Source organism: Chinchilla lanigera, unplaced genomic scaffold (genome assembly GCF_000276665.1).
Source record: "Chinchilla lanigera isolate Chin_1 unplaced genomic scaffold, ChiLan1.0 scaffold00028, whole genome shotgun sequence".
Classification (NCBI taxonomy): Eukaryota; Metazoa; Chordata; class Mammalia; order Rodentia; family Chinchillidae; genus Chinchilla; species Chinchilla lanigera.
In genome coordinates this window covers 17,746,814-17,770,088 of record NW_004955429.1, presented here as the reverse complement: position 1 = coordinate 17,770,088, position 23,275 = coordinate 17,746,814, and the positions used below count along the sequence as shown (strand labels likewise).

The 23,275-nt window shown below is 62.4% G+C and overlaps 1 protein-coding gene across 1 annotated transcript in view; it reads right to left on the bottom strand.

Moving 5' to 3' along the window:
• Plxnd1 (plexin D1) overlaps positions 1–23,275 on the bottom strand; it is a gene marked incomplete at its 5' end in the record, with an annotated part of 28,259 nt that extends 4,984 nt beyond the window's left edge. Inside the window, 26 exon segments of the mRNA XM_013515508.1 lie at positions 105–251; positions 639–837; positions 901–1,031; positions 1,346–1,450; positions 2,150–2,262; positions 2,363–2,470; positions 3,755–3,869; positions 5,047–5,196; positions 5,301–5,561; positions 5,682–5,772; positions 5,855–6,022; positions 6,553–6,692; positions 6,768–6,867; positions 7,173–7,324; positions 7,911–8,065; positions 8,862–8,955; positions 9,079–9,168; positions 11,131–11,235; positions 11,895–11,997; positions 12,283–12,391; positions 12,473–12,650; positions 13,301–13,430; positions 13,507–13,607; positions 13,728–13,859; positions 14,286–14,462; positions 22,066–23,275. Of these exon segments, the coding sequence (XP_013370962.1) occupies positions 105–251; positions 639–837; positions 901–1,031; positions 1,346–1,450; positions 2,150–2,262; positions 2,363–2,470; positions 3,755–3,869; positions 5,047–5,196; positions 5,301–5,561; positions 5,682–5,772; positions 5,855–6,022; positions 6,553–6,692; positions 6,768–6,867; positions 7,173–7,324; positions 7,911–8,065; positions 8,862–8,955; positions 9,079–9,168; positions 11,131–11,235; positions 11,895–11,997; positions 12,283–12,391; positions 12,473–12,650; positions 13,301–13,430; positions 13,507–13,607; positions 13,728–13,859; positions 14,286–14,462; positions 22,066–23,275 (4,564 nt within the window).

Genomic DNA, 23,275 nt, shown 5'->3' with positions numbered 1-23,275 from the left:
TCAGACAGAATGCAAAACCAAAGCCCAGGAATGGCCCAGGCCTGGAGGAGCACGCCTGCGGCCCCGCCCACCAGCGCGCGGCCCCGCCCACCGCCCGCCCTCACCCGAGGCTTGGCCTCGATGTTCTCGCGCAGCAGCCACTCCTCATTGAGCGTGTAGCGCGCCTTGCCAGTGATGGCGTCGATGGAGCCCTTGTTGATCTGTTGCTTGATGGCGCACAGCAGCAGGAAGAACGGCTCCCCGACGGTCTCCTGCAGGCCGGGCAGTGAACCAGTGGGACCCCAGCCTGCACCCTCGCTGCTTGGGGCCCTGGGACCAGAGGCCTCGTGGGACACAGTTGGGAGCTGGAGCCCAGTGGCCCCTGCTGCTCTCCTGCAGGTACCGGAGTCCCGGGCAAGTAGATGGCAAGCACCAAGCACACAGCACTCTGCTCCCCAAGAGGACCACACCAGGGGCCCCACTGAGCTGTGCCACAGACCACGTTCCCAATGGGACACAAAGCCCCCACCCTCCTCCCAGACCCTGGGGCCGCTCTGGGAGCCTGGGGTGGACGGACACCCATCAGATCCTCCTCAGACCCCAGCCACTGGCGGCTGCTGGCTGAGCCCGAGCGGGCCCCACCCCGGGCCCCGGCTCACCCGCAGGCAGCTGTACATGCAGATGGACATCCAGTTGGTCAGCATCTTCTCCACCACCGACTCGGTGCGCCGAAGCATGAGCTTGGGGTTCTTGGCGGCGGAGGCGTCGATGAGGTCCACCAGCAGCTCCTTCATGATGCTGGTGTAGTACTCGAGCTTGCCGTGCAGCGCGATGGTCAGCAGTGACGCCAGGCTACACCTGCGGGGACGTGGCGTCAGCACGGGCAGTGGGAGGGGCCGCGGCCGCCAGGCCCAGCCTCACCTGTCGCGCACCGCGAAGTCCTTCTGCTGCTCCAGCGCGTGCACGAAGACGATGAGAAAGTGCTTGTTGCTGAGCAGCGAGGAGAACAGGCTGACGCCCTCCTCCATGCTGGGCCGGCAGTTCTCCGGGACCTGCGGGCAGGAGGGGCACCTTGATCTGGGGCAGGGACAGAGCTTGCCGCCTTCCCACCTTGGGCGCCTCCTGTTTCTCCGTCTGGGAACGGTGGGGTCTCCCGTTTCCATGCTCTATGCTGCACGAGTGTGGGGCACTGAGGGGCCCTGTCCCCTCCCTCTGGGCTGAGCAGCCAGTGCTTAACATCAAGTCTGGACGGCAGCTTTAATGCCTCTGGGGATGGGGTGCTCACTGCATTTTGGTGGCAGGTGCCCTCCCTCTGCGGGCTGGGCTTGCAGGGCTAGGCGAGTGGGAAGCGGGGTGGGGCACTCACGTTCCACTCTCCCAGCAAAGGGTGGGTCTCCTGCACTGGCGGGCCCCCCTGGGAGCCCAGGGACTGCGACGGTAGCACATAGCGCTCTTCGTACAGGGACGAGCACTGCGGAGAAGGAGCCCAGCCTCAGAGGGGCAGCCTGGTGCACCTGCCTGGCCCAACACGCCTGGCCCAGGGGCACAGAAACAGCCCCACCTAGAGAGTAAGAGGCATGGACATGCCCAGGCCCAGGGACACCAGGGCTACCAGGGAGTGAGGTCCCCAGAGGCTCCCTGGAGGGTCACAGGCATTGGAAGCTGCATGAGCCACGGTGTGCAAGAGGGCGGAGGCTTCAGAGGAAGCGGAAGCAGCTCCGTGTGGAACGGGGGAGACTAAGGCAGGGGCTGAGGCCAGGAAGGGCATTCCCCTTAGCTGCTGCTTAGGGGATAGGGAAGGCAGGACCACTGTCACTAGGGACAGGGCAGTGGCCCTGGGAAGGGCAACAGGAAGTAAAGGAGGCGTGGAAAGTTTGGGCAGGGCTCACTGGACAGGAGAGGGGACATGGAGACCAGGAGAAGCAGGCTGGGGTGGCCGGCCTGGCACACCAGTGGAGCGGGGCTAAGATCCGGCTTCTGTATGGACAGTGAACATCCAGTGAGTAGAAGAAAGTCAGGGAGAGACTGGGCACTAGCCTTGGCAGGCAGCAGGACCACTGTGGATGGCAGTGTAGGTTTCGCGCTACTCAAGGGGCCCATGCTGCATGAAGGTGCCATAGGCCCAGTTGCTCAAGGTACCCAGAGCAAGTCTGAGGGGGCCCAGGCTGACCTTGGGGAAGAAAGTGCGGGTCACAAAGTGCTTGTATTCCAGGAAGGGGATGCCCTGGCTGCGGTTTAGCTCCTTGGTCAGGTCTGTCATGTCTGTCTGCAGCTCAGCAAAGCCTGGAGGACAAGTGGGAAGCGTGAGCAGACGCCAGCCAGTCCCCAGGTTCCCGGACGGGAAGCCACTGCCTTGCCTGTCCCTGCAGTCCCCGGCTGCTACCTTTGCGGATCTCCTCGCGGATCTGAGATTCCATCTCCTCCATCTGCAGCAGCGTCTTCTGCCAGTAGCGCTCGGCGCGGCGGCTCTTGGTACAGAAGACGAACAGGGCTGCAGGCAGCAGGCAGGGCGTCAGGTACCAGGTCCCCACATCCCTCAGCCCTCCTTGCCCGTTGCCCAGGGCTTGGGGACCAGAGGATGCCTGTGTCCACTTCTTAGCAAAGGAAACGAGTATGGAGGGAGGTCCTGGGGCAGGAATGGGGGGCGACTTCTGCTTTTTTCTTTCTCAGTTTTCCATTCCTTTTACAGTGACCAGATGTGGCTTGTTAACAGCAGTGTCACTCTAACCCTCCTGAGGGCGGGGAGGGTGGGGAGACAGAGGGACGCAGCATCCCTAGAAAAGGGGCTACAAGGAAACATGCAGCACACAGGGGGTGCTCAGGCCAGCATGGGTTTTTCGCCCGCTCATTTTCCTCCAGTTTCCCATGTACTTTTCTTACATCACATATGATCAATTTTTTTTTAAGCTGTACTAAGATACCGTGGACACTTCACGCAATCTGCCCGTGTCAAGCCTGTAGCTCAGTGCCTCCTGGGAAGGGGTGGCCATCAGCACTAACCTTAGAACATGTTCCTAGCCTGGACAAGCCCTGCACCCATGAAGCAGTCCTCCCTCTTGCTCTCAGCCAACAGCCACCGATCTCCTGTCCCTACAGTGGACCTCTTTAGGACACTCTGTTTAAATGGAATCCCACAGCATGTGGCCTTTTCTCTCCAGCTTCTTTTGTTACCATACTGTTCTCAAGGTTCCTCTACAGCACAGCACCTGTCTAAGCTTTGCTTTTTTGTGGCTGAATAATATTTTACCACAGGGACAGACTGTGTTTTGTTTATCCATTTATCCATTTATCAGCTGATGGCCAGCCGCTTGTTTTAAGCGCTTGGTTACCGTATATAATACTGCTGCCAACATTTGTGTGCAAGGTTTTTTGGTGGACACAGGTTTTAATTTTTTCTTGGATAGATACCTAGGAGTGGAACTGCTAGGCCAGATGGCAGCCCTGTGGCACCATTCTGAGGGCAAGCATTTTCCAAGCCAGTGCCCACTCTACACTCCCGATGGGGCAGAAGGGATCCATTCCCTGTTTACTGCTCTATACCACTATTATAATCAGTGGAAAAGCCCTCTCTCTGAACTTTCCATAGCTCCCTGGACAGCCCTCTCTCCAGGACTTTCCATAGCTCCCCAGTGACTAGAAAACAAGATTCCAAATTCCCCTGCCTGATGCTCACAGTTCATCTTCCATCTGCCGTGCAGCAGCAGGGCACACCACCCCGGCACTGCCACCCCCATCCCTGCCTGTCTGGAGAGGCCTCCAAGGAAGGGCTCCGTACCGACCACGGACAGCAGCAGCAGGACACTGCAGATGACGATGGATGCCACGATGGCCGTCTCGCTGCCCCCCAGCTGCAGCGTAGCAATGGTCTGGTTGAAGTTCCCCACCTGGACCTGGCAGAGGGAGGAAGGGTTGTGGATCCAAGGAGGCGCCGCGACTCTTCTTGTGCACCTGCCGCGTGGCCCTGGTCGGTTGCTAACCTCTGACTCACTGACACCACCAGACAACCACAGCTAACCCGGGACACGCGGACCAGCGTGATGCCCATCAGACCTTGGCCTGGGCCTGGCCTGGCAGCCACATGCAGGGCAGGAGTCAGGACCATGGAAGGAGCAAGGAGAAGCCAGAGGTGGGCAGCGCCCAGAGCCCGGCTGCTGGGCCCAGAGTATAAGGGGGCCGACCTGGGGCCAGGAGAGCAGGTGAAGAGTGAGGACTGGGCCTGGGTAAAGGACACTGTCCTGACCAGAGCCGTCCTTGGGTGCCGCATACACCTGTGAAGGAGTGAGCACACATGCAAGCGGGGACAGGGCAGAAAAGGGCCCACTCTGCTCCTCCTCCAGGACCCTGTGCTGACCAACAGCCTGCTCTAGATGGGACACTGAGAGGGTCTGTCAGAGTACTGCTTCTGAGAGTCCAGCCCCCTTTGGCCCTGATGGCCCACTCACTGACTGTTATGGTTTGTGTCTGCATGTCCCCCCAAAGCCTCAGGCAGTCATGAGCGGGCTTTCAGAGTTTTTGATTGATCCATGATCCAATGCTGGGATGATGGGTGTGAGTGCTACACCTGCCCTGGGGCGGACAGTCTGCATATGTAAGGGAGAGAAGGAGGCTGCTGGCCGCCACTCCTCCCTTTTGCTCTTGCTGTTTTCCCTGTCTTCTGCAGCCATGAACGGTTGCCTTCTGCCATGTGCACTCTGCCTTGGAGCCAGCCGAGTATGGACTGAAATCTCCACAAACTGTGAGCTAAATAAACCTTTCTTTCCTTCATTTTGGGCGTTGGGTATTTTTTCTCAGCAATGAGAGAAAAGTAACCAAGACACTGACTTTGAGCAGGAGGTCACTGGGTTCTTGGACCTCAGTTTCTCCAGCTGTCAAGTGGGGGCATAAAGCTCTGACTTGCTTTGCTGGCCTAGGCCACTGAACTCCAGGAGGGGCAAGTGCTGCACAGAGGGGTAACACTGCTCACTCAGGTGAGGGCCACCAGCAAGCCTGCAGGACCACCCACTCACAGATGGGCCCACCCACTCAGATAGGCCCGCCCACTAAAGCCTCCAGAGCCTGCCCACTCACGGTGATGGGCAGCTGCCCCTCTGCAGCATCCAGAGAGTCGTTGACTGAGCAGTGGATGACTCTGTCAGAGACGATCTGGATGTCGCAGGCCACCTGGCCGATCTTCACCCGGTACTCATGGCTCTCAAGCCCCAGGCCATCCTGCTCCTTCTGCAGAGACAAGTGTGGGCAGGGATGGGACAGAGATGGGGACAGGAAGAGGACCAGGGCGGGGGCGGGGGGTAGAAGTGCGGACAGGAGGACGAGGTGCTCACGTGGATGACGAGGGTGAGTGGCTCCCCAGGGTGGTGGCGGATCCAGCGCTCACGCCGCGCTGTGGAGAACTGTGGGTCGGGCAGGTAGTCCAGGTGGAAGCGGCTCCCGCGTGGCACCTCCTCAGGGTCAGGCAGCGCCTCATGGGCCATCTCGTCCGTGTAGACCCGGCCGTTGATGAAGAAGGCCACGGGTGCTGAGGCGTTGTACAGGGCCCCAGGCGACGGACAGGTGATAAGCGTGGCGTTGAGGACCTTGCACAGCTAGGGACAAAGGGACAGATGTGCAGGGGCAGAGGAGCCAGAGGGGACAGAGGGAGGCCCCGCGCACAGGCAGCCAGGGCCCCCTCACCCGTGCTGTCACCCCTGCTGCCAGGTCCTCACCGTGGGCTCCCGGCCGATGCGGTGCACGGCCATGGACACGTTCTGCACCATGTGGAAGCGCTCACCAGCCACCGTGATGGTCCTGCCACCGCTGCAGACAGCCAGACCGTCACCACCGGTGGCACAGTAGGAAGGGCGGGGCCGGGGCCGGGGCCTCAGGGACCTGAGCTCACCTGATGGGGCTGCGGCGCGGGCTGATGGCCGTGATGACCGGGTTCTGCATGTAGGTGAAGCTGAGGTTCCCACGGGCACAGCCCCGGCGCTCGAAGCGCACACACACGGGCACCGGGGTGGGCAGGGCACCGGCAGGCACAGTGCAGGCAATGCTGGTGTCCGAGCGCCTGGGGGTGCAGGGCAGCAGGGGTGACCTTGACACTGCGCCCCCCTACAAGCCCTCTGTGCTGCCCTTTCTCCGCCCCACGCTGGCTCTGTTCTTCCTGACCACCTCTTCCTCTGGGAAGCCTTCCTGGATCTCTCAGTCAACACTTCCCAGCAGCTTTTCTCACGATCCTATTCCTATTTCCTGTGGCTATGTCTGCCTCGCCCCTGCAGGCTGTGCTAGGCCTGGCAATGCCTACTGGTGGGGCTTGGCACACAGTCAGTATATAACACAGATAGGCACTTCCCACCATGCTTCAGGCCACTCTTGCACCTGTAGCCACACCCCGGGCCTGCAGGAGAGTCTGAGCTCACTGGGTGCTCACCGCAGGCACTGCGGTGTCCCTTGTAAAGAACTTTCTACATGCGCCCCCACAACACTCCCACCACTCACTGCTCTAACCTCACCATGTGGGGAAACTGAGGCTCAGGGAGGTGAAGGGGCCAACAGACCTGAGAGGAGATCCCCCCAGCCTGCAGTCCCAGGGCTTACACAAGCTCAGTGCAGGGGTCAGTGTCGTTCACCAGGACCTGCAGCTCAGAGCCCACGTGGAGGTCGCTCCCATGGATGGTGATCCGGGTGCCACCTGCCGTGGGGCCCATGGCCGGCTCCAGGGAGTGGACCTGGGGTAGCTAGGAGGGGAGGTGGGCAGTCAGGCTGGGCACTGGGCAAGCACGCTGGTGGGCGTGGTAGGTAGGGCTCCTCACCACATAGGAGAAGCGCTCCCGCGACGCCCCCTCCTTGGACACGTTCACAGTCACCACATCTGAGAATGCCGCAGGGGCCGGCCCCGTGACACACACAATCCTGGGGGGACACCAGGTCACACGGTCACAGCTGGAGACGGGCAGTGGCACTGCCCACCGGGGTTACCCCACCCAAGTTTCTGTAGCTCTAAGATGGAGTTACATGGTTCCTGGACACCTGCTGGGCTGCTGGCCAAGGTAAACAGTTCCCCTGCTGTCCCTGGTGGTGCACCCCACACCCCTACTTTCCCGACTCCTTACCACCAGAGCCAGGGTGCGTGGCAGAAAGGCTGGGCAGGGGGTGCAGGGCTGTGGGGACAGAGCCTTGGTGCTCCTCGGGGTAGGACAGGGCCTGCCACCACTCACTCCTCAGACACAGTGTATCTGCCGGCCAGCAGCTTGCATGCCACGTCGCCGATCCACACGCCATGGACCACATCACTGAGACGCCGGCCCAGGTCCCGGCCACGGATGGTCAGCAGGGTCCCACCATCCAGGGGGCCGCTCAGGGGCTCAATCTGCCAGAGGGCAGAGAGTGCAAATGGAGCTAGGAGACCTGGAGGCCCAGGAACTGTCTCCCATGTCCCACAGGCCACTCAGACCCACACTCAGAGGAGGAGGGGAGGAGACGGGCCAGAAAGCTGCCAGGAAGCCAACAGTGCCTGGGGTGGGCATCCGACCCCAGCTAGGCCAACCCAAACCCTTCCCCGAGTACTGGTTTTCTGCTGTGTTGATTTTACTTGCTTATTTTTTTTTCTTTACTGGGGATTGAATGCAGAACCCTCGCACTGAGCTACCTCTCAGCCCTTTTTATTTTGACGCAGGGGCTCGCCATGTTCCTCAGTGGCCCAGGCTGGGCTCCAACTTGAGATCCCCCTGCCTCAGCTCCCCAGAGTGCTGGGAGGACAGGTGCACGCCATCATGCCAGTGAGTTTTCTTAGGATGCAGGCCGGCGAGTGACCGAAGGAGCCTGGGGGCTCACCGATGGGCATGGCGGGGATCTCCCTGTGCACTCGTGACCTGAAGTCCCGCGTCCCCCTCCCGTGTTCTCTCCCCACGACCAGGGCAGGCGCAGCGACTGCCTGTGTGTGCCCGGGTGCTCACCGTGCGGATCTCAGGGGCCGGGCAGGAGCCAGGCGGGGGTGCCAGGGGCCCCCGTGGGCGGCAGCCGTCACTCCACATGCAGAGGTGGCCCAGGTCCTCACGGCCCAGGCACTGGGAGCAGTCGGGGCTGCCCATGGCGCAGTTGTAGACCACGACTGGGGAGACACGTGCAACCGGTCAGCCCTCGGCGCCCAGTGCCCTCTCTAAACAGGGCCCTGCCGCCGTCACCCTCCTCTGGGGTGCATAGGGCAGCCACAGACCCTGCCATTCTAGGCGAGAGGCTCAGGCCCACAGAGCCCGGGGCAGCAGGGCCGGATTGCACCAGCCCTGTGTGGGGCTGTCCCCATTAGCGGCTCAAAGCCAGGACAGCCTCTGCAGATAGGTTCTGGGGCACAGGTTTGCACATGGAGCCCGGGTCTAGCCCTGCGGCACGCTGGCTCGGTACATGGCAAGGCCAGCTGGGTGTGGGGGTACATACCTGTCATCCCAGTACTCTGGGAGGCTGAGGCAGAAGGATCACAAGTTCAAACCCACTTGGGTACCTTAACGACTCCCTGACTCAAGAACTAAAAAAAGCTGAAGCCGTAGCTCAGTACAAAGCCCCTGAGTTCAGTCCCCAGTACCGTTAAAAAAAAAAAAAAAAAAACAAAGCCCCTGAGTTCAGTCCCCAGTACCGTTAAAGAAAAAAAAAAAAAAAGCAGGAATGGTTCCTGGCCTTAGCGCTGCAGCCGTCCAACACTGCCCCAAAGCTGTACAGGGACTGAGCCCTCTTTCACTGGGGACCGTGGGGCTCAGAGAGGGCATGTGCAGTTCTAGAAGCTGCATAGCCACTGGCAGGAGACGTTGCAGGGCCTGGTGCCTGGCAGGGGCACAGGAGAACAACGAGGAGAATGTGGGCCTGTACAGGCTGGGTTCCCAGCCACGAGGGGTGGGGTGCAGCGGGCCACTCACCTCTCACGGGGTCAGGGCTGTCCAGGAACTGAGGTGGCTGCCCCTGCAGCTGGAGGGTGAGTGAAAACACCTGGCTCTTCTGGGCCGTGTGCAGCTGCAGAGGACAGGAGGGTGGGAAGGGCCGTGGGTCTGGGTCTCTGTGGGGGGCGGGGGTGCAGGGATAGGGGGGAGGATGGGGGCAGCATCTGGGCTTTCCTTGGGTAGTCACCCCACTCACCAGCACGTGGCTGCAGCGGACAGCAGAGTCATTCACCCACACGGCCTCGAAGCTGTCCTCCAGCCCGAGGCTGCACCGGAGGGCTGCTCCCTGTGGGGGATGCGCAGAGGGGCTGCAGGGGCAGGCAGCACCATCCCCTCAACACCCCTGGGGCGCCCCAGCTGGCTGGCTGTGCCCCTCTTGAGTCCCTTCCCACCTCATGTCCAGAGTCTGGGGAGGCAGAGACCTTCCACCCTCCCTAGAGGCCTAAACCAGGCCGGGACTCAGCTCACAGCACCAGCCCCCCACCTAGGGGGAGCCCTAGGATTTCTGCAACGCTCTTCCCCAGGGTCTTCTCACTCCCCTAGCCTGTTCCCTTTCTACCACCAGCAAGATGCAGCACAGCCCTGACTTGAGCTCGAACATCCCTAGCCACAATGTTCCTGACACCTTCTATCAAAGGGGTGCCCCCACAGGATCCTGCATCCACCCACTTGGAGGTGGGTGTCAAGAACCCCCTGCCCCATCTCTCACTCACTGCAGGGGACTGGAGATGCCCAGCCCCTTGATGCCACAAAGCAGCCAGAAGAGCTCAAGCTGGGTTCAAGTCCCTCCTCTGCTCCTTCCTAAACAGCATGGTCTTATCCAGTCACCCCCTCTTTGCAGAGCTTTGATTTTCTTGCACTTTTTGTTTATTTGAGACAGGTCTCATTCTGCAGTTCAGGCTGGCTTTGAACTCATTATGTAGTCCAGGCTGGCTTCAAACTCACAACAATCAATTAGGGGGCTGGGGATTTAGCTCAGCGGCAAAGTGCCTGCCTGGCAAGAGCAAGGTCGTGAGTTCGGTTCCCAGTACCAGAGAAAAACCCCCCCCAAAAAAACAAACTCACAACAATCTTCCTGCCTCAGCCTCCCAAGTACTGGGATTATAGGTATGCACCACCAAGCCCTGTAGCTTTTTTAGCGTACACTAAAAATCACTAGAATCAGGACTCCTATCCCCTTCCTTGCAGGGTTGCTGGGGAAACTGCAGCATGCGCATCTTATAGGCTTGCAAACCCTGGGTGCCTAAATTGAGCTTTCTGTGATGGGTGTGCAGGAGGGGCTTAGTAATGTTTGCTGCTGGAGAAGACAGGGCCAGTGCCCCAGGCTCATCTGGCGCTCCCAGCAGCACCAGCACACGCTGCCCGGGTGAGCAAGCTAGGGTCCCTGTGGCCAAGGCCATGTGCCAATACATCTTGTCTGTGCTTCAGTTGCTAGACAAGTTGTCTGTGCTTCAGTTGACCTGACGGACAGCAGGGCAGGCTCCCGTTCTGGAGTCCCAGCTGGGAGCAACACAGGCAACTGGCCGCTGACTGGGTCAAGTGCCCATCTGTCCCCTGCGGAGCCAAGCTGGGGGAGCACACGGAGGCCCCGGCGTCCCAAAGGACAGGGACTTAGGGACAGATAACCTGGGGCCAGGGGGCCAGGGAGCCAGGGGGCCTGACCCGGCTGGGACTCCGCCGGGTCTCTCCCACACGTTCCGATGCTAGGCACGCAGCCGCACGTGTGACAGCCATCACCGCAGCTCCTCGTGGGAGCGGCAGATGGCCTCCCAGAGTGGGACGGCTGGCTCCCTGCCAGGACTCATAGACCCTTCCCACCCAGGACGCCGCGGGAGGGCGGGCGCGGGGTAAGCAAGAACCGGGCCATCTGCTCCCGTCTTGGTTTCCCCACCTGACAGGGCCGCGGCGGTCCACAAGGTAGAGGGGAATGAGGGGCTAGGAGGGGCAAGTGAGAACCACGCCCACCGAGTGGGCCACATCCAACCGGACCAGACACTCCGGGCCCCGCCCACCCCACCAGGGTCCATCACGCCCACCCCCGACTGGGGGCACTTGGGCCAATGTTCCCTACCCCAGCGGCGCAGACCACGCCCACCCGCTGCTGGGGCAGGAAGAACCCGGAGATCTTGGTCCCCCGGGTCCGTCCCGCTGTCGCCCGCCCCCGCCGCCTCGTGCTCTCCCGTCCTGACAGGGACTCCGGATGGGCCCCAGCGCTGGGTCGGGCTGCATGCCCCATGCGGAGACTCACGCGGAAGGAGGCAGCGTTTGCCAGTGGCACGAGGATGTCCTGGGCGCTGCCCGTGGGTGCAGGTGCCAGCAGCGAGGGCAGGGTCTGAGGACAGTCGCGGGGGCTCTGTGGATGGCAGGGAGGGTTGGTCACCACCAGTGCTGGGCGATGCTGGGGGGGTGGCAAGGGTCCCCTGGGCTGGGCTGCTGTCACATGCTTGTCCCCCAGGTTTAGGTGTGAGACCTGTACCTACAGGGCCCTGCCACCTTCTGACCTTCGTGCCCTCAGCCCACCTGCCCCCATCACCCTGCCTTTGGCTCCCATCCTGTCCTGTCCAGCGCTGCTCTCTTGGCAGAGCCTCCTGGGAGCCACATCCTCCCTTTTCCCAGCCCCTCTGATTGCCCACTGTTTCTGCCCTGAGAATCACAGGCCCGGGGTGGGCATTCTGACTGGGGGCCGCCTGGGAAACCCCTGCCAGCTGTGAGCACCTACACCTCTGTGAAAAACCAGCACAGAAGTCCCTGGGTACACAGTGGCCATCAGCCCTCCAGGTGGCCCATTTTACAGGTGGAGAAACAGGCCAAGAGAGCGTTAGGAGTCTCGCAGGGCTCACGCATCTGAGTCACACGCAAGGCTCTGCCCTCCCATGGGACAGCAGGACCACACCTAGCTGATTGTCTAGCATTTAGGAAGAAGGTGTCAGGACTTGGAAAGGCCTTCAGTGTGTTAAAGTTTTCATAAAATAGCACGGAGTGTGGCGGTGAGGCCCCGGCCCACTGGCTCACCATGGGGTTGGACGAGGCCTGGCACTGGGAGCGATTCGAGACACAGGCGTGCTGCTCCGTGCACCAGAAGCAGGGCCAGCGTGTAGACAGGCAGCTGGTGCAGCTGGAAGACAGGCCCTCAGACTCTGCCCCCGCCCCCACCTGGCCCTGCCAGGGACCTGAGCCCAGGAGGCGGGGGCACAGGGCACCCTGTAAGCGGTGAGCTCCCCGCTTCCAGACCTACGCAAGGGGCCTGGAAGAGGCCAGCATGTGTGGTGACGGGTTCTCTGGGGGTCTGCAGAGAGCTAGTGGGCAGGTGAGAGCCAGGAGGGACACTGTAAACACCTCCAGGGCCTCCTGAGGACCCTGACCCCACCCCCCCGCACCCACAGGGCATCCAGCCACTCACGCAGTGCTGGGGGCCACGTGGGCAATGCGGCTGCAGTCATAGATGGTGAAGTTGGCTGAGACAATGGCGCGCCCCTGGACCCTCAGGGACATCTCCATGGTCACGTGGTCTAGAGATCAGAGGCAGGGACCTCAGAGGCCAAGGATCAGGACTCGCCCCCAGCGCTCTCCGCCCTCCACCCCTCGCTCACCCTGGTGGGGTGGGAAGGCCGGAAAGCGGTCCCGGGGCAGGAGGTTGCAGTAGGCGATCTGGTGGCCGTCAGCGGGGCCCGGAACTCGGGCCACCGTGTGGATGCCGTTGCCATAGTCACAGGCCATCTCCAGGCCACTGAGGCTAGGCAGGCTGCCAGAGACCTGTAGGATCATGCCCTGGGGGCAGGGGACCTCAGTGTGGGACAGAGCCCTAGGCCTACAGCTGACCTGCCTGAGCACACTCTGCGGGGAGGCTGGTAGCGACCAGCACTCAAGGCCTGAGGGCTGCGAGCTGCCAGGCAGGCCCAATGGCTCCTGGCCCTCAGACCTCTTTGTCCCCTTATCCTCGGTACCCTGTGCACTGCAGCACCCTGCCAGAGCCACATGGCTCCCCCCGTCCTTGCTCAAGTGTCACCTCCCCCACCTCCCTGCCCTGACCAGATTGAAACAACACTTGCATCTCCCCACCCTCTGCATCACCGACTTTATTTATTTATTCATTCATTCATTTATTTTTGAGACAGGGTTTTGCTACGTAGCCCAGGCTGGTCTCCAACTTGCAACAACTCTCCTGCTTCAGCCTCCCAAGTGCTGGGATAACTGGCATGCAACACCATGAATGGCTCCTTCACACCTTACCAGGTCCTATTCGTTGCTGTGTCCCCAGGGTCTAGAATGTGCCTGGCACACAGCAGGTACCAGTAACCTGTGTGCAAGTGGGCGGGGAACCCACCACCTCCCTGGGCTGGGATTTTCCCTGCTGTGAATCCCGCTGTGCTGCGCACACATACTGGGTCACCTAACAGAAGGGACCCCGTGGCACTCACTGGGTGCTCCTGGCGCACGTTGATCTCAGCCGGCAGCACGGCCATGGCAGGGCAGCGGTCTGGGCCCTCGCTGGCGCTGGTCCAGAAGTACAGCTGGCTGGAGTTGGCGCAGTCCTGCTGCACAGTGCACCTGGGGGGTGGCACGGGTCAGGGCCCAGGCGACTGCTGCCTGCCACCCCCAGCATCGCCGCAGCCCAGGGCCTCACCGCGTCTCCAGCGCACACCAGCCGCAGTAGGCGTCTGCCGCGCCCACACAGTCCCCACAGGTGGCATGGGCCTCGCAGGCTGCGACCTTCAGACGGGCCATCTGGGGGGAGAAGTGGGCACTGTGCAGGGGCTGGGGAAACTGAGGCCCGCTGCTCCCCAGGGGAGGGAGGGAGGGAGTCTGGCTGTGCACAGCATGGAGGGGGGCGGGCCTCGGCCTCACCTGGTGGGAAGTCATCAGGTAGAGGTATCCAGGGTCCGTGGGGTCGAACTGCATGACTGGGTGCACGGGCTCCCCGTAGGCCACTGTCACCACACGCCGGCTGACCACCTGCATGCTCTCGTTCAGGCTGAGCTGGGGGCAGGGGCACCAGGTGGTGCTCGGCAGCTCCTCCCCGTCCTGCCCCTGCACCCCACATGCTCCATTCCACTCTGGGCCTCAGGGCGTCACCGCCGAGAGTGAGGCCCCAAGTCTGAACTCTGTGCCATCGTGCACGTCGCACAAGCCACCTCTCCTCCAGCCCTGCAGAGCCGAGGGCCACAGAGAAGCCCCCAGCCAACCTTCTTGTGCCTCCTCTCCCACCCACTTCACATGGGGGAAGCTGAGGCCCAGAGCCCTGTGCTTGCCAGGCCGTGGTCCTGCCCCATCAAAGCCCTGGAGCAGCCTCCAGCGCTTGACAGATGAGGAAACAGAGGCCAGAGCACTCGGCTGGCCCGTGGCAGAGCCCACAGACCTGGGCACAGGTCTGTGCAGCTTCAGAGCCCCGTGCACCTGTCCTACCTTGAGGAGCCTCCCTGTGGCTGTGCCCAGGAAGATGGCTGTGTAGTTGTTGGGGCTGGCCACCGCCACGGCAGTGAGGCCGGGCGCACGGAACACAGGTGTGGCCTTCAGCGGCTGCAGGATAGTCAGCGGGTGCTGCAGGTGGGCTGCTCCACAGTCTAGCTGCTCTGGCTGCAGCTGCAAGAGACACACCAGTCAGCCCGACTCCAGAACCTTCCACAGTGCCCGGCTGCCCCTGGGGCAGGTTCTCAGGACTCGGTGCCCCAGGTCCAGATGCTGCAGGACCCATCCCCACCCCAGAGAGGCCCTGACCTGGGGTCCACATGAGAATGGCTCGGGCTGGCAGGGACCAGACCAGTCTGACTTCACAGGCTGAGGGAGCACAGTGGTCCCAGCCACCCAGGAGGCCAAGGCAGGAGGGCTGAGTCAAGAGTTCAAGGCCAGCCCAGGCAATTAATTAATTTTTGTGAAGCTGGAGATCAAACCCAGGGCCTTGTGCATGCAAGGCAAGAGTTCTACCAGTGGGCCACATCCCCAGCCCCTAGCTCAGGCAATTTAGAGAGACCCTGCCTTGAAATAAAAACTGGGTGGCCAAGGGGTGACCAGGGAGTGGAGCGTTCCTGGGGCCAGTCCCTGGTAGGAGGGTGGGGAGTAGGGATGTAAGAAGAGAGCAGACCAACGCCCTGCCTTGGGGCTGCCACTCCCAGCCCAGCAGAGGGCACACCTGCTTCCGTTTATCCGGCGACCTAAGGGGTCTCCTCTTGCCCAATCCCTGCACCTGGGCTGGCTCCACCTCCTCTCACTCAGCTTGGCTAACTAGGCCGCTCCTCACAGGGGCCAGGCAGCGGCAGAGGGCGCCAGGCCCCCAAGCCTTGTAAGGTTCCCAAAGATGCCGGTGCAAGGCGGTGGCTCAGGAGAACTGGGTGCCCCCAGGTCTGACGGGAGGGCATCCCCCCACTGCCTCAGTGAGTCCCCTGCTAGAACCAAGGACGCCGTGCTCCCAGCACTGGCCCGTGCCATGTACTGTCACCCTGAACCCTGGGGCCTCTGTGAGCTCTGATCTCAGGGACAGGATAACTGAAGTGCAGAAGATCGCCAGCGGCACGGGTAACCACCCCCTCTGTGGCCCCCTGCCTCTACGTGGGGCTCAGGGACCCGCACAGTGCAGCATCCCTGCAGTCTTCAGGGAGCTGCTCTCTGGGGTTTGCTTGTCGTCCTGAGCACTGTCTGTGAGCCTGAGCCCCTGCCGGGTGCACTCCAGCTGTCAGCACAGCAGGCGTCCGGGCGGGGCCCCTGGGTCAAGCGTGAGTGCTCCATGGCTGTGGGTGACCTGGGCTGGACCCCTCGCTTCTCTGGGCCCCAGTTTACCCAGTACAAGTGGCACATCAGCCATCAGGTGACATGCAGTGGAAAGGGAGTTCCGCGACCAATATGCGTTGCTAACGTTACCATCATAAAACGGAACTGGGCCGCAGCTCAGCGGGGAGCGTGTGGCTGGCAGACCCCACCCCAGGATAATGACAGCCAGGTCCCTCCTCAGCCCTCCCGCGGTTCCCAGGACCCCCAGAACGACCCTGAATATGAATCCTCCCTGCCTGAGCCCCTTCACCCCTTCGCCCCCAGCCCACACCCGCCATGCCAGAAGCTCACGGGCACCCACCTGGCCCAGCCCCAGGGCCTTGGCCTTTACTTCTCCCTCTGCCCGGGCACCAGTCCCAGACAACAACCCCCTCGTCCCTAGGGACATCCAGAGACCCCCCCCCCCAGGAAAGCAAGGATGGCGCCTCACCCCGCACACACGGAACTTCCTCCTAGCACACAGGCTGGAGGTAAGATCTGACTCACACGCTAAGCACCACAAGAGAATGACAGTAACAGTGACGCAACTGAGACGACAACGCGCCGGTCAGAAAGTTGGGTGAATGTTCTGTTTCCCAGTCACCTCAGTGCCCCCAGCACCCAATTTCTGTCCTCTTTATGATGTCAAGGTCATCAGCCATCAGCCCGTGCTGAAAGGAAGTGCTGGTGGCTTCTCTGCGGGGTCTCTGTCTCCAGAGTCGCTGCTCCCGGGCTTTGGGGGGCTGAGACGGGGAACCCAAGGGGACCAGACACCGGCCTGCGCCCAGGGACGCCTGAGGCCTTGCTGGCGGGCCGGCGAGGGAGGGCTCCCCACAGGGCGGCCGCAAGGGGACCCAGGACAGAGCAATTGAAAATGGGTGGCCTGCTGGCTTCTGGAATTTTCCACTGAATGCTGTGGACCTCAGCTGACCGAGGGGAGCTGGCACCAGGAGTGGACCACAGATGGGACGGCCCTGCAGCCTCCATCTCCCCAGGCCCCGGCGCGGTGGGCAATGGTTATGTAACTGTCGTGAATGTGGGTCACTCGGTCATTAGGAAATGGGTTGGGTGCAAATGAAAATTGCCGGCCCCGGGGGAGGGGCCCCAGATGACACCGGCAAGGCTCTGTGCGCCCAGCCTAGAGCTAGGGCTGGCCCAGGGGTGACCTGTGGGCCCCCAGAGGCATGGGCTGGGACCTGGCTCTGCTGCCTGCCCTGACGTTCACAAGCCATTAATTCTGCACTGAAGGAATTTTCTAAAAGCCTTCCCCCAGCTTTTTTTTCTTATCCTAAAAATAAAGTCTATGAAAAAAAATTTTTAAAGGAGAAGCCACCAGCTGCTCTGAGCGATGGTTCTGGTCCCAGGCTGGCTGGGACGGGGCTGTGGGCCAGGAAGGCAGCAGGTATGGGGACAGCCCCTAGCACACCCCTGAACCCCAGGCCAGACCCTGCTGAGCTGCAACCCTCAGTCCCCAGTCCCTCAAATACCTCCCCGCCCCCTCCCAAAGGTCTGTGCCTGGACCTTTGCAAATGGCCCTCCACAAGCCAGCGTCCGAGCCTTACACTAGTTACCCCTCCTGACCCACACTGCCTTCTTCCCAGCGGCGCCCAGCCTCCAGGACGTGGCTGTAGAGAAATGCGTCCCTGCTCTGTGATGCCACACTGCTGGCAACACAATCGTGAGCCTTCCCGGCATGAAGGCTGAGCTCTGGGGCGAGTGTTTACTAAGGAAGGGGGACTAAGTTTGACTAAAGTGTGAATGACTGTATTCAGCAGCTTCTGTTACAAGCAGAGTGACTGAGAGCAACACAGCTGTGCGGGTGCCAGGGTGCCAAGGGAGGTGTGGGACTCAACAGCACAATCACTGCACGCTGCTGGGGATATAGCTCAGTGGTATAAGTGCCTGCCTGGCAAGAGCAAGGTCCAGAGTTCGATTCCCGGTACCAAAAAAAAAAGAATCACTGCACGTAGTGACAACACAGGTTCCAACTCCTCAGAACCTCAGGCCCTTGCAGTGGGACACAGCGGCCAGGCCTCTGCTCCTTCCTGAGCGCCCTCCCCAGGGCTGGTGGCCTCCCAAGTCCAGGCCTCCACTACAGGGAGGCCTATCAACCCTGTGGCCTTAACCGTACTGACCCCCTCTCCCAGGGAGCCAGCTTGGCAGAACTCCCGTTCCTGCCTCGGCCTGGCCCCCAAAGCAGGACCAGCATGGTCATGGCTCCACCCTCTGGGCATCTGCTTCAGGTGCTAGGCCACAGCAGGGTGCCTGACCCCACCCCTCTCAGACCCTCTCAGCCGCAGCTCAGCAGGCTCAGGGTCTGAGCTGCTCCCACACACCAGGCAGGCGCTTGCCATGGAGCTGCAACCCCAGTCCCTGGGGGGCTTTTAAGGCCATGGTACACAGAAGACACTGCCCCGCAGGGGGGGAGGGCGTCTGTAACGTGAACCCCAGTTAGTGAAGAGTGATGTTTAAAGCTGGTCTCTTCACTTTGACAAACGTTGCATGGTAACAAGACGGGGGCAGGGGAGGTAGGGGAGGGGACACAGGAACTGCCTGTGCTATCTTTGTAACTTTCCTGTAAATCTAAAATTATCTCCAAATAAAAATGTTTATTTAAAAAAAACCTACAAAGTAGGTCGTGGCCCCTCTGCAGCTCAATGGCCTTCAATGGCTCCCTAGTGCTCTCCATAGAAGCCCACCCCTGGCTCCCGGGCCTGCACCCGGCCAGCCCTGACCTCTGGGTCTCTCTCAGGACCCTTGTCCAGACCCACCGCCCCGTCATCATGGGGTCCCAACAGCGACCAAGACCTGAGAGAATGTGGTCCTGTCTCCTCCATTGGGCGGGAGCAGGGAGCAGGCAGGGACCGGTCGGGGTAGGGCCAGGGCAGAGGTGAAATGCCCCAGGACTGTCACCCCTAAGCTCTGCCTCCCACCTCGGCACACGCTGCTCCTGCTACGCCGTGGCTCCACTGAGGGTAAACTGAGGCACGGGGAGCTGAGGCCTACTGTGTACCACCCGGGAGGGAGCAGGATGGGCTCAGCTCTGGCGCTCCACGCCAGGGGTAAGCCGCACCTCCTGCGGTGTCCACCAGGCCTCTGTCCCCCTCCCTCCCCAGCGCCTGCCCGGATGTCCTGTCTCTGCCTCCTCCCCTGCAGGTGACACCACAGGACACTACAGTCCCGTCCCTGCTGGCTCATGTCTTCTGCCCAGCCCTGTCTGCTGTCCCTGCTGGGTCCCAGAGCCACCCACAACCTTATGGGCTTAGCTGAGTGGACACAGCAGCCTGGAGATCTCAGGGAACAGGGACAGGAGGTGACACAGCTCCTGCTCTCTCTAGGGCGCCACTGGACTGCAGGAAGCTGAGGCGCAGGCGTGGGGAGGTGAAGTCACTTGTGTGGCTACACCAGGACCACCCACCCTGCCTGGGGCTCAGGCACCTGCGCTGCAGAGACCTGGGCCGTAAGCAGAGGGAGCCGCAGCCCAGCTCTCGGCTTGGCCTCCACCCCAAGGCCACCGCCCCATACCGCCCCACTATTCACCGATCAGATCAGAGTGCGGCACTCAGCGCCCTAATGGAGCCGGAGCATCCTCTCCCTGCAGGCTTGATTTATGGTGTCAGCGCGGTGGCGCAGGGCCAGGCCTGCCTGGGGCTCTGTCCCGGGCCAAGATGGGCCCCATCACCTCCTGCTGGCCCTGGGCAGCGCTGTCAGGAATTAGGGAGTAAGGGTGACAGGCGCAGCCTGTGGGACCCAGCAAGTCCCTTAACTTCCTGGGCCTCTGCTGGACCCTACAGGTCACCTGTCTCACTTGTTCTCCAGGGGCTAGAAGGCCAGACTGCAGGTACAGAGCTTCAGAGAGCCTGTGGGCCACACAGGTCAGACAGTGGTGACATAGACAATGGCCTGCTGGCGGCCAGGGCTTTCCTCCACTGTTCCCCTGAAGCCACCAAGACTCAGGACACAGATGGGACACGGAAGCAGAGTGTCTGGGGTGTGAGAGCCACCCATCCCAGGGCGAGGGGCGCTGCGGTCCCAGGCTGGTCAGGACCGTGCTGTGGGTGTGCAAAGGAACCTGAACACAGCAACCACCCTGACACTTACAGGCCCTTCCTGCCTGCAGCCTCCTCAGGAGGCTGCAACAGCCCAGCTCAGCCCAACACGCAGGGGTTCCGAGTCACCACGGCCCAGTGGGGGGCCACTCAAAGAGGAGGCGCCCAGGGTCAAGCCTAGCCAGTGATCAACCTCCAGAGGCTGGTGGTCTAGACTCCAGCTGGTCTGGGGATCTTGACCTCTCTTACACAGCTATACGGCCCTGGCCAAGCCCGCTCCCTTCTAGGGTCTCAGCTTCCCCACCGTGGGGTGTGGGTCAGCCCCGACTGTCCCAAAACTCCCCCAGGGGCCTCAGCTAGCACCCTCAGCTCTGGGGGTTTTCTCCCAGCCCCAGCCCAGGGCCCTGTACGAAGCCGTTCTTCGAGCTCCTCCACCCCCACCTGGCATTTCAGACCCTAAACTGGTATAGAAAACACCTTCCCACCATGCGCCCGCCCACCCACCCACCACATGCCAGGGAGAGCTGCTGCGGAGCTTTCCACCTTCGCTATAAAAAGATACCTTGAGAGTGGCGCTGGCATCTGTCTCTGCTCCTTCTAGTCTACTTAAGGACACCGGGGGACGGGAGTTATACGGCCTGCCCCCACGGTGCTAGGTGACCCCGCTCCATTGCCCTCATTTTACAGATAAAGAAACTGAGGCGCAGAGAGGTCCTGTTGCAGGCCTGAGGTCACAGCCAGGAAGTGGGGATGGGATCCGAACCCAGGGCAGTCTGAGCCCTTAGCTTGCAGCTAGGGACAGCAGTGGTGACCCCCAGTGGGACTCCCACCCGTGCACTGGAGAGGCGCAGTGCCTCGGGCCCAGGGGGGCCGGCACTCAGGGAGAGCAGAGCTGCGGCCACATCTGTGTGGCCTTGGGGTGAGGAGGAGGAGACCTTGGCCGCCATCCTGGGCTGTGTCCCCGGAGAGGCCCTGCCCCGGGGAAAAGCCGCCTTCTGCAGCGTGAGTCACCGCAGGGGCCAGGGAGAGGACTGAGGAAGGGACCAACCGTGGGAACCAGGACAGCTCTTGCCAGAGGGGGAGGGGAGGCAGCTGCAGAGGGGTGGGGGGGCTCTCTCCGGCTCAGGCTTGCTGTGGCCCCCGGGCAGCCTCAATCCAAGCCTCCCCTCCTCTCACCCTCCTCTCCAGCCCAACTCCCCCTGCCCCTGTCCTTGCAAGCAGAGCCCTGACTCTGCCCCCTGCCCAGGAGAGGGGCACTCTCAGGCTGTCTTCCCATCACCCACCAAATCTTTATTTTCAGCCCCCCCACCGCCCGCCCTGCAGGAGAAGGAATGCACGCTTCCTCAGAGCCCGAGCTGGGCAGGGCCATGGCAGGAATTAATCTCGGAAGCCTTGGCCGAAGCCTGGGGACCTCAGAGAAACTTGGGCTGGCTCTGCATTCCGCCGAGTCTGGACATCATCTGGGGCTCAGGGAAGAAAACGGGGATCCACAAGCTGCCGGGAGGCAGAACCGCTGGCTGGGGCCTCCAGCGTGCCTCTGTCACATCGTTCAAGGTCAACAATCTGACCCCTCATGGGCCTCTGCCCAACCCAGCCCGGGACAGCTGTGCCCCTCACCCACTGGGCTCCTCACTGCCCCTGCACCCACGCACCACCCTCCATCCTCCCGGCTGCCCCCCAGCCCCTCAGTCTCTCCAGCACCGCCCCCCCAGCACACACGCACTCGAGCACATGCATCCCAGCTTCACGAAGGCACCGCCGCACAGCACAGCGGCTGAGGCGGGACAGCTGTCTCCACACCTCCTGTCTGCCTTGCCAGCTGCGTGATCTTGGGCAAAGCAATTCCCTGCTGTGCCTGGGATGGGGCTAAAAGGCTGCCGTGACCACTGAGACCTGTGACTCGCCCTGTGTGTGACAGGCACTCCACAGATACTACTGCTTACCCCACCTCCGTCACGCCTGGTGTGGACTAATCTCTAGCAAACGTTTGCTGCAAGAATGAATAAAAGCTGGTCTTAGCCGGGCGTGGTGGCACACACGGTAACCCCAACAGCAGGCTGACGAAGAAAGATGACTGAGTTGGAGGGCAGCCTGGGCTACATGGAGAGTGTCTAAAAAATAAACCAACTTTGCTTTGGCACACACCTTTCTGCCCACCAGGGCCTCCTCCAGAGCTTACTCCTCCCCAAGCCACACGCTACCCCTCTATGCCCTTGGCTGTCGCACACATACTTGTCACCTCTCCCTCAACCTTCAGAGCCATCCTGCAGCCCTCTGGCACGCCTGCCACACCGCGCACCTCTCTGCCACCGCTCCATGGAGCACACCCGCTGCAGCACACTTGTGCCAATCCCTCCCGCACCTCTCGCCCTGTGCCCCTGCCCTGCACGAACCTGGAGGTTGCGCTTGCGCTCGCAGGCCGGGCCCGTGCCCTGAACCACGCTGTCCAGCACAGCCACCACGCCGGGCGCGGGCTCCACGAAGCAGGCGGCGCGCGCGGCGCGGATGGCGGCCTGCACGTCTGCGAAGCGGAAGGCGCAGAGTGCGGCGGGTGCGGGGGCTGCACGGGGCGCGGGGGCCGCCGGGGGCCGCTCGAAGACGCCGAAGAGGCGCTCACGCGTAGGGAACACGGACACCAGGCGGCTGTAGAGATCGCTGCGGCCCGCGCCGCCCGCGCACTGCAGGCCCAGCTCGATGTAGGACTCGGTGAGCTTCTTGGCGTCGCCGCGCGGCAGGCAGATGCGCGCCAGCAGGCTCCGTGCCTGGCCGTCCTTGTCGCCCGAGCGCGCCTCGCTGGTGAACGCCAGGTAGGCGTAGGGCTCTGAGCCGGGCGGGTGCAGGAAGGCGCGCACGAAGCGCAGCCGGTGCCGCTCTTTGGCGCCCTGCTTGATCTTGAGCACATTGTCGTCCGACGGGTTCAAGTCGAAGGTGAAGAGCCGCGCCGGGTCGCCGCGCGCGTCCAGCGAGCGGATGGCCACCTCGGGCGTGTTCTCGAAGCGGTGGTCCTCCAGGCTGCGGTTGCGCGGGAAGAAGGCGCTGCCGAAGCCCGTGTAAGTGGCGCCCACGAGCAGCCGGCTGCCCCCCGCGCCCGCGGCGGGTGGCAGCACGAGAGCCACGGTGGAGGCGTCGGCGTGGTTGGCGGCCACGTTGAGCATGCTGGGGAACACGGCCACGGGCGCGGCGGGCGGCGCGGCGGGCGGGAAGCGCACGGCCAGCGCCGAGATGTTGCCGCGGCGCCGCAGCTGGCAGAAGCCCTGGAACACCGAGCCGCACGCCACCACCAGGCCCTGGCGTGCGTCCAGCTGCAGGATCTTGTTGTGGTTGTCGGTGAGGCGCCGCGGGTGCTCGCACGAGGCCTGTGGCAGCTGCGGCGCGTGGCACAGCGGGCTGTCGCGCACCGGGCCCACGGCCGCCTCGGCCTGCAGGCTCAGGTCGGCGCCCGACAGCTGATACAGGCGATTCACGGCCGCCAGGTACACCGTGCCCGCCGCGCCGTCCAGCGCGAAGTTGTTGGTGGGCGTGGGCGAGGCGAAGCGGCGCTGCACCTCGAGCCCGCGGGCTGCCGCGGCGAGCAGGAGCAGGAGCAGCAGCGCCCCCGGCCGG